The sequence below is a fragment of the Toxorhynchites rutilus genome, chromosome 2 (assembly GCF_029784135.1).
Source record: "Toxorhynchites rutilus septentrionalis strain SRP chromosome 2, ASM2978413v1, whole genome shotgun sequence".
NCBI classification, from domain to species: domain Eukaryota; kingdom Metazoa; phylum Arthropoda; class Insecta; order Diptera; family Culicidae; genus Toxorhynchites; species Toxorhynchites rutilus.
The window spans coordinates 12,971,396-12,982,191 of NC_073745.1; the positions used below are offsets into that span (position 1 = coordinate 12,971,396).

At 43.7% G+C, this 10,796-nt stretch overlaps 2 protein-coding genes across 2 annotated transcripts; both read left to right on the forward strand.

Moving 5' to 3' along the window:
- The first annotated feature begins 4,645 nt into the window (after positions 1–4,645).
- On the forward strand, positions 4,646–8,040 carry LOC129765548 (uncharacterized). Its single transcript, XM_055765953.1, has 2 exons — positions 4,646–4,853; positions 5,351–8,040. The coding sequence occupies exons 1-2, from the start codon at positions 4,646–4,648 to the stop codon at positions 8,038–8,040; spliced, it is 2,898 nt and encodes a 965-aa protein (XP_055621928.1).
- Positions 8,041–8,872: 832 nt separating this feature from the next.
- On the forward strand, positions 8,873–9,979 carry LOC129765549 (uncharacterized). The gene has a single exon (XM_055765954.1). The coding sequence runs from the start codon at positions 8,873–8,875 to the stop codon at positions 9,977–9,979; it is 1,107 nt and encodes a 368-aa protein (XP_055621929.1).
- Positions 9,980–10,796: the final 817 nt, after the last annotated feature.

Consider the following 10,796-nt stretch of genomic DNA (forward strand, 5'->3'; position numbering starts at 1 on the left):
GACGAAGATGTGGTGTGTAGGGACCTGATACTCGCGGCACTTTTGGAGGATCTGCAGCAGTGTAAAAATCTGGTCCGTCGTCGAGCAACCGGGCATGAATCCGGCCTGATAACTTCCCACAAATCTACTTACTATTGGCGATAGGCGGCGGAAGAGGATCTGAGACAAAATTTTGTAGGCACCATTCAGGATTGTGATGGCCCGATAGTTCCCACAATCCAACTTGTCGCCTTTTTTATAGATGGGGCAGATTACCCCGTCCTTCCACTCCTCCGGTAGCTGTTCTGTGTCCCAGATACTGACTATCAACCGGTGCATACACTCTACAAGTTTTCTCGGCCCTCCCTTGAAGAGCTCCGCTACGAGGCCATCCTTACCAGCTGCTTTGTGGCTCTTGAGCTGATTAATGGCCTCCTTAACTTCACCCATCGTCGGGGGTGGTACGTCGTCGTTGTTCATTGCACCGGTGTAGTCCTCCTCAACGCCGTCTAGGTCTCCTGTCTGCGCGCTGTTCAGGTGTTCATCGTAGTGCTGCCTCCACCTTTCGATCACCTCGCGTTCGTTCGTCAAGATGCCTCCTTCCTTGTTTCTGCACATTTCGGCCCGCGGCACAAAGCCTTTGTGCGAGGCGTTTAGTTTCTTGAAGAACTTCCGCGATTCTCGAGAACGATAAAGCAGCTCCATCTCCTCACACTCTTTCTCTTCCAGGCGGCGCTTTTTTTCCCGAAAGAGATGTGTTTGCTGCCTTCGTTTCAGTCTGTATCGTTCCACGTTTTGTCGAGTCGCTCGTTGCAGCATGGCTGCGCGTGCTGCATCCTTCTCGTTCAGGAGCGCTCGGCACTCGTCGTCAAACCATTCGTTCCGTTGTCCTCGTTGTTCATACCCGATGACGGTCTCTGCGGTGCTGCTAATTGCTGATTTTAAGGAGTTCCAGCATTCATCGAGGGGAACAGCATCCAGTTCGTCTACCGCCGGTAACGCAGCTTCAAGACGCTGCGAGTATGTTGCAGCAATGTTCGGCTCCTGTAGTCGTCGTAGGTGATACCGTGGTGAGCGCTGGTGTCTTATGTTATTGACGACTGACAGTTTAGAACGCAGTTTGACCATCACCAGGTAGTGGTCTGAATCGATGTTAGCGCCACGATAGGTTCTGACGTCGATGATATCCGAGAAGTGCCGACCGTCGATCAAAACGTGGTCAATTTGTGTTTCTGTTTGCTGTGGTGATCTCCAGGTGTAACGGTATTGGAGGCTGTGCTGGAAGAAGGTGCTACGTATGGCCATGTTCTTGGAGGCAGCGAAGTCGATAAGTCTTAGGCCGTTTTCGTTGGTTCGCTGAGGGGCGCTGAACTCACCAATTACCGGTCTGAATTCCTCCTCCTGGCCGACTTGAGCGTTCAAATCACCGATGATGATTTTGATGTCGTGCTTTGGGCAGCGATCGTATTCACGCTCTAGCTGCGCGTAGAATTCTTCTTTATCGTCATCGGTGCTAGCTAGATGGGGGCTGTGGACGTTGATAATGCTGATATTGAAGAAGTGGCCTCTCATCCTCAATCTGCACATCTTATGGTTGAAAGACTCAAATGAATAAATTAATCAATAATTTGCTTCAGACATGCTGGAACGTTCATCTTTTTCCACTAGAACCCTCGAAAATTACTGAAATGTTACTGATACTAATATACGCAAAATTGTTGAAATTGTTCCAATCAGTCATCTTCATCTTCGAACGATGCCGCTTATCACAAGCCTTACAATAACGTGTTACATTATATGCTCGAACGGTAGTTCTACTTTCACGAGAACATTTGTACAAGATACAAATACATTCATCATGTATGAGGGCATTCTGATAAGTACTTAGCCTACAAAAAAAACAAAGTTTTGGAAAAGTGGCGATTTATTTGATCCAGCAATGCTCCAACTTCTTTAAGCCAGCTGAAAATACGTTTTCTCGAGGTTTGCAAAATAGTCCTCCGTAGCGGCAATGACCTCCTTACTGACCTGACCTGACCTCCGACTCAAATATCTGCCCGGCGAGTGAGTTTTTCAAGTTTGGAAACAAAAAAAAGTCGAACGGGGCCTGGAGAATACGGTGGATGGGGCAGCAGTTCGTAGTGGAATATGACCAATTTGGCCGTCGCGACGGCGGAATTTCCATTTTTTTCATTGTTCATTTTTCAAAATCCGCGGGCACATCCACTTCCACACACGGTCAAAACAAAACTACAAACTACTTTCATGCAGTTGTTGCGTGTTTTTCGAGTCTTTTATCGAAGAGAAGAATGTATAACCACCTTTTAGATAATTACCAGATGATAAAGGTTCTGGAATATAAAGTTTGCATTTTTCTAATATTCTTCGTCTCTGTATTCTTGGTAAACTAAGAATTAATGTCTTTCTTTAGACAGCGCATAAAAAGATGATTTAAAAGGATTTCTAGGAACTTCCTTTTCTTTTTCTTGTTTTCTTGTCTATATTGCCCATTATAAAAAAAAAACCCGAAACTGTAACTGTTAAAAATTACCATAAGCCACCGATTAATTATTTAGTTATTTTTCCACACGTACAATTGTTTCACAAGTGTGTATATGTATGACCATTACATTCAGCGAATAACTATACGAAAGTCGAACATTTATATTTTGCTTTTGAACGTATGAATCTAACGACGAATATATCGACGAATAGTTAATATATGGATTAGCTCAATCCAGTTACAGAAGGGACTGAAATCAAATAAGAATAGTCCGGTAATGATCTTATGCATTATATTCAATAAATATTCCACGCCACTAACATTAATTTATACATTTCATTTAATAATATTCTAGAATATGAAAAAAGGCACTTGTCCGAAAAAGTTACTCCTATACTCGCGTCGGTGTGTCAGACCGAAAGTGTTAAAAAAGTGGCACACGTCCCCTTTGTACCAACACATGCGATACGCTAAGCGATGACGAACGACGAATAACGAAGCTAGAGAGAATCGCAAAGTCGTAGTGTTGATATTTTCTGAGAAATGAACGAATTATTGATTTATCGGTCTGACAGACCAATGCGCGAGTATAGGAGTGTTAAACTAACTTCACATGTATGTCAGTCTTCGTTCAACGTCTTCAACATATCGGAATATCGAAAACATCAAAATTGTCGCAACACTGCCTCTGATCGATAACGATTCGTATTCACTAAAATACTGACCACTGTTATACTGAAAATAAGCATGTAGAGCTCCGTTTATCTAAGGATTTGTGGAACATCGCGAATAACGAAAATCGTGGATAATAAAAGTCAAAAAATTAAGTGTGAACAAAAAAATATATTTCAGAGTGAAAGCTATGTTGTACTAATAAAAAAACTATTAAACTTTTAGAATACATACAAACAGGCAGAAGCCTCTCCGAAAAATTCTGGGAACGCCTAAACGCCATTACGATGTGCAATTAGCCCGTAGTTTTAAATAGTTCTTCAAAGTTCGAATTGTAAAGCCTCATGTACTTTTCTGATTGTTAACAAAATTGGGTCCTTTGAGGATGATTGATCACAACAAAAATATGCCATCAGGGACAAGCGTAACGCTTATTGTTCAGAGCTTTTTGAACACACTATTGACCCAGCCAGTCACGTTCTCAAACTCACAGAACACAGTCCAGTTTAATAGTTCGTGGTATCATAATATACAGTGCAGAGCACAAAAATTTGAACTAGTTAGTTCTATTGCGGAAATTAATTTCGCTGGAAAACCAGGAATCCGAAACGGAAAACATCTCGGTCACAACAAAATTGGTGCCGTGACCAGGATTGTCCGTAGAGGAACGATCACGGAAGCCATCGCAGTCGGAGTTCAATAGAGCTTTGTTCAGTGTTACAAAGAACACAAAGCGAACCATTGGATATCTATATAGATCAAAGGATTTGTATCCGAATTCAAAATACAAGGCCTGGAACCTTCAGGCGGAAGTTTAGTAGGATTCCAATAGTTCACCGGTTTTCCCGGTATGCCTTAGATTTTTGCTTTCTTCTCGGTTGACCGTATATTGGAGGGTTCGTCATCGCCATCTCAGCCGACAAGCGCCATTGTCGATAGCTGCTGGGCATCCATTGCTCCTGAGTCTGCATTGTGCTATTGTGAAGACATTGAGACATTCCTGCAGTTCAAATTCATTTGGTGTTCCCAACCATCAATCGCTGCTGCTGATCAACGCTGCTGCCGCTGCAATCTCGGTGTTCCCAACCGTCCATTGCTGCTACTGTTGAGCAGATTTACGCTGCTGAAGTACTTTGGTGTTCCCAACCATTGCTGCTGCTCTACATCATCATTCACGTTGCTGAATATTGGAGGTGTTTCTAACCATCCATTGTTGTTGCTGGACATTCTACTGCTGCATATTACGAGTGGTGTCCCAGGCTCCCTGAGCCACTAGCGTCGCTGGAACAATCGCATTGAGTTTCCCTAGGCTTAGGAATATACTAGGACGAATATTTGATTGCAGAGGATAATTGATAATTTTCAAGGCTCATTTTGCCTTGGAATAGGTGAGTACCATTCCAAGTTGCTAAGCATCGTCTGGTCGGGTCTATCGTGGTCTTTTTTGGTAGGATTGATTCTCATCGTTCATCGTTCATCGATCGTCGGAACATGGCGGAAGGGCTTGAAAAGGAGCGATTGCTGTCACGAAGGAGGACTCTTCTCACGACACTGGGTCGGGCAGAGGCATTTGTGGAAAATTATGATGCGGAACGGGATCAAGCACAGGTGCAAATGCGAATAACACATCTGGACAACATGTATTCGAATTTGGAAAGCATACAACAGGATTTGGAAGACCTAGAGGATGAGGGTGAAGGTATGGCACTGCATGACGAAACTCGAGCACAATTTGAGACGAAGTTTTTTCAAATAAAATCAAAACTTTTAACTATACTACCGCTTCCTGATAACGCTCAACTCCCTCAACACTCTCAATCTAACTCTGCTCTCTCTGGTATAAAGCTTCCAACAATCGCTCTTCCCGAATTTGATGGGGACTATAAAGAATGGCTCGCATTCCACGATACATTTCTGGCTCTTATACACTCGAACATCGACGTACCAAATATTCAAAAATTTCATTATTTAAGGGCAGCTCTCAAGGGGGAGGCTGCTCTATAGAGTCGATTTCTCTTAGCTCAGCGAACTACTCTGTGGCTTGGCAAGCCCTTGTGAATAGATACTCCAATGAATATCTTTTGAAAAAGAGGCACATACAGGCTCTGTTTGACCGATTGAAAAGAGAAAGCGCATCAACTCTACATTTGTTGGTGGACGAATTTGAACGTCATATAAAGATTTTGAAACAACTAGGTGAGCCAACGGATCAATGGAGCAGCATCCTCGAACATCTTATGTGTACACGTTTAAATAATGACACTCTGAAAGCGTGGGAGGACCATGCATCAACGGTGGAAGATCCGAACTATTTCTGTTTAATTGAGTTTCTCAATCGGCGAACACGGGTCTTAGAGTCGATATCTGTAAATCATCATAATGATCAAGCAGGCTCCGGCAGTTCCATCAATCATTCGAAGAAACCATATCGCCTCCAGCTTTCATGTTCGACAACATCAGGCTCTAACGACAAATGTCCCGCGTGTAATCATCAACATCTTTTAATGAAATGCTTAAAATTCAATCGCCTTTCGCTTGTCGGACGTCAGCAATTGGTCAATTCCGAACGCTTGTGCAGCAATTGTTTGAAGAGAGACCACTTTGTGCGCGAATGTCCATCCACATTCAATTGCAAATTCTGTAACCGCCGTCATCATACGCTTCTTCACCAGGCCAATGCTGATGGAGTTCGGACAACAGCAAACACCAGTCGAATTCCTGGGCCCACTGCTACACCATCAACGTTTCTTCGATTCGGTAATTCGAATGAATATTCACAGCAAGCACTAGTTACCGCGACGGAGATTGCCCCTCTAGTTGAAGTCAGTACACCACTCCATCAACCTACCGAAAACGTTTTCTTGTTGACTGCTGTAGTACAGATCGTCGATGCATATGGTCAGACCCATCTTGCACGGGCCCTTCTAGATAGTGCCTCGCAGCCGAATTTAATCACCGTGCGCATGGCACATATGCTGAGATTGAAGAGAAACAACGTAAATGTTACCATCCAGGTGGCAGGTCAAATGTCTAAACTTGTCCGTGAATCGGTTTTCACACAAATAAAGTCAAGGAAAGAAAACTTCTGCTGTGGAGTAAACTTCTTAGTTATGGATAAGGTCACTGCGAACCTCCCATCACAAAATATATCTACTACAGGATGGAAAATTCCCAGCGAGCTATTTTTAGCTGACCCCTCGTTCAATGAATCTCAACCCATCGACATGGTGTTAGGTGCAAAACACTTCCACACATTTTTCCCTAACGCAACCCGCGTTCAGTTGGGAGGTCAACTTCCAATGCTAATAGATAGCGTATTCGGATGGATTGTTGCCGGTTCCGCCTGCTCAACTATGTGTACAGATTCAACCCCACATTCCTATAGGGTTGTTGCTGTATCTATGTTATCATTAGAAGAGAGCCTAGAACGATTTTGGAAAACGGAAGAACTGGCTGTTAGAGATAAATATTCAGTCCAAGAACGACAATGTGAGTCGTTTTACAAATTGACCACCACGAGAAACAATGAAGGGAGATACATCGTTCGTTTGCCGCGTGTACCAGACTTCGAAGTTATGCTGGGGGAATCCAAATCTTCCGCTTTAAGGAGATTCGAGCAGCTAGAAAGAAAGCTTGAGCGAGAACCAAAATTGAAAGAGGGCTACCATGAGTTCATACGAGAATATATCGACCTTGGTCACATGCGACAAATTGAGAATTCCAAAGACGATGATTTTCCGGTGTACTATCTCCCCCATCACCCCGTTATTAAAGATTCGAGTAGTACAACCAAGCTTCGGGTTGTGTTTGATGCATCGGCAAAGACGTCAACTGGGTTTTCCCTAAACGATGCCCTCCGCGTGGGTCCTGTTGCACAGGACGAATTGCTCACACTCATCCTTCGCTTTCGCACATATCAAGTCGCTTTGGTTAGCGATATTGCGAAGATGTATCGCCAAATACTAGTTCATCGAGACGATATATCATTGCAACGCATTTTATGGCGATTTCCACCTCATTCTCCGATACAGATTTTCGAGCTTTTAACCGTCACTTATGGTCTCGCACCGTCATCATTCCTGGCAACGCGAACACTTCAGCAGCTAGCATTGGATAGCGTGAATCATTTTCCTATCGCCGCTACTGCTTTGCAGAACAATTTTTATATGGACGACTTCATAGGAGGAACTCAGTCCATCGAAGACGCAATCCATTTACGAAAACAACTAACCAAATTACTCGCTAAGGGGGGTTTCGAGCTACGAAAGTGGACCTCCAACAAACTAGCCGTTCTATCCGGTTTAAGAGGTGACCAAATTGGTACACAATCTGTTCTCACATTTAGTCCCAACGAAACTATAAAAACTCTCGGTATCTGTTGGGAACCAGAACCAGATTCTCTACGTTTCGATTCGGCAATAATTAGCAACGATGAACAGGCAACGAAACGTACGATTTTGTCAACCATTGCGAAACTTTTTGATCCCTTGGGATTGATCGCCCCGGTCGTAATAAAAGCGAAAATTATTATGCAAGAATTATGGCTGCTGTCTTGCGATTGGGATGATCCAGTGCCTAAAACTTTAGATCGCAAATGGAAAACGTATTGTAGAGAGTTACCGAACATTTCTGCATACCGTGTGGATCGCTATGCATTTTTGCCCAACGCCACTGTGATGTTGCATACATTTGCTGACGCCTCAGAAGCCGCCTACGGAGCGTGCACATATGCCCGAAGTGAAGACTCTGAAGGAAATATAAAGGTACAATTGCTTGCCTCAAAATCCAGAGTTGCACCGCTGAAACGATTGAACAGTAGCCCGTCTGGAATTATGTGCTGCTGTATTAGCTGCTCATCTACATGTCCGTATAAAAGAAGCCATTAATGTGAATATTGGTGCCTCTTTCTTCTGGTCGGATTCGGCTGTCACTCTTCAATGACTGCGGTCGTCGCCGAACACATGGAAGACATTTGTGGCGAACAGAGTATCCGAGATACAGTACCACACACACGGCTGCCGCTGGAACCATATTTCGGGTCGAGAAAATCCAGCTGACCTAGTATCTCGTGGTATGTCAGTGACAGAATTCCTTCACAGCGAGCTTTGGAAACATGGTCCTCCTTGGCTAATACGCCCTGAAACAGACTGGCCCATCTCTACTCCATCAGGTGTCTCAGAGGAACATTTGGAGTTAAAAGTCATCGTAGCATCAGTTCAAACGACTTCCACCATCCACCCTTGGTTTCTTCGTTGGTCTTCCTATACAAGATTGGTCCATGTCGTCGGATACTGTATGCGCTTCATTGCTAACGTGCGCATGAAAATTAGAACAGAGCCTCAGCCAGCTGAAACTCCCTCTTGTAGAAGTCTGTCTATCGAGCAATTGAACAAAGCCAAATTATTTCTGATACGCTCGGTACAGAAGGAAGTGTTTAACAATGAAATCAACGAATTAGAAAAGGGAAAGATATTGTCCAGAAAATCACCAATTCGTCAAATGTGCCCATTCCTAGATACAGAGAGAGTCTTGAGAGTAGGCGGTCGTCTAAATCTGTCACAGTTGCCCTATCAATCTAAACACCCCGCTTTACTACCTGGATTCCATCCTTTCACCCGACTTCTAATCGAATACTACCATAGAAAACACCTTCATGGCGGCGGGCGTGTCCTGCTGACCGCAATTCGCGAGGAATTTTGGCCACTGAATGGCCGTAGAATGGTACGAAGCGTGGTGCGCAGTTGTTTCAGGTGCGCACGATACAATCCAGTCCCTACACAACAACAAATTGGTCAGTTGCCAGCCCACCGAATTATTCCAAATCGCCCGTTTAATGTCACAGGGATCGATTATGCTGGCCCAATCTATCTCAAACCGATACATAAACGTGCCGCTCCCACAAAAGATTATTTCAGCGTATTTGTGTGCTTTACGACGAAAGCTGTACACCTAGAGCTGGTTAGTGACCTGTCCACCCCCGCTTTCCTTAATGCACTTCGTCGCTTTATTGCTCGGAGAGGCCGGCCCTCTCACATTTATTCCGATAATGGAAAAAACTTCGTGGGTGCTAGGAATGAAATAAAAGAACTTTTCCACATCCTACAAGATCAGATCGAGCAACAACAAATCTATTCTTGGAGCACTGAGGAAGGCATATCATGGCACTTTTCACCACCAATGGCCCCTCACTTCGGTGGCTTGTGGGAGGCAGCGGTAAAAGTGGCCAAGAAGCATTTGTTCCGTCAGCTAGGCGCATCTCGTCTTTCCTTCGAGGATATGAGCACGATATTGACGCAGATCGAGTCCCAAATGAACTCGCGACCATTAGTGCCACTTTCAGAAGACCCCAACGATCTGTCCGCACTAACACCCGCCCATTTCCTCATCGGTACTACGATGCATGCTCTGCCCGACCCAGATCTACATCACATTCCTACCAATCGTCTTGACCACTATCAACAGCTTCAAATGTACACACAAAAATTCTGGGATCATTGGAAACGCGAGTATATTCAGGAGCTCCAGAAAGATACGAAGCGGTGTAACCTGAATAACGAGATCCAGCCAGGTCGGATGGTCGTAATCGTCGACGAGTTCCAAGCACCGATTCGTTGGCCGCTGGCCCGCATTGCTGAAATTCATCCCGGAAAAGACAACATAACTCGGGTTGTCTCTCTACGCACATCGAAAGGTATCATAACTCGTCCCATCACAAAAATAGCTCTCTTGCCGTTGATTGACGCTACAAATTCGAATGAGGACTCATCCATGGTGAACAATCAGCAAACTGTCCAACCTCCAGCGCACGATCATCATAGGGAATAAAAATTGAAGATAAATTAAATTATAAGAATTGTAATTAGTTAGTTAGCACTCTGTTTATTGTTATTCTGTAGCTATGTAATGTTTGAAGTTACTTCAAGGCGGCGGGTATGATTGATCACAACAAAAATATGCCATCAGGGACAAGCGTAACGCTTATTGTTCAGAGCTTTTTGAACACACTATTGACCCATCCAGTCACGTTCTCAAACTCACAGAACACAGTCCAGTTTAATAGTTCGTGGTATCATAATATACAGTGCAGAGCACAAAAATTTGAACTAGTTAGTTCTATTGCGGAAATTAATTTCGCTGGAAAACCAGGAATCCGAAACGGAAAACATCTCGGTCACAACAGAGGATTAGAATTTAATAACGTCTTTAAGGAACATATTGAGAGTACAAATTAAAAAACCTAATAATCGAGCGCTCTTTGCACAGACCTTTCCCGAAGGATTTTTGAGATTTATACCCCAATCGATTTGGACACTCCCTAACAATATTTTGAAGTGTAAATAATATTAAGTTTTCCATAGATAATATGTTGAATTATGATTGGTATGCCAGTTTCCAATCTCACATACAATTGAGTAGAATGCCAGGAGTTTTTCTGATTCGCAGTGGACTTCTATTGCAAAAATATTCAAAATTGACATGTAATAAATATCGTAACGTAATTCTACGTCAACTAGGCGGTTGTGTCTCGGACACAACTCCTCAACTTTTTTTGCAAGTCGCGGGGAATAGATAACGATTTCGTGAGATTATTGATAACGAAAGCCTCTGAGTGACTGTTGAATACGACTTTGCGCATGGATTG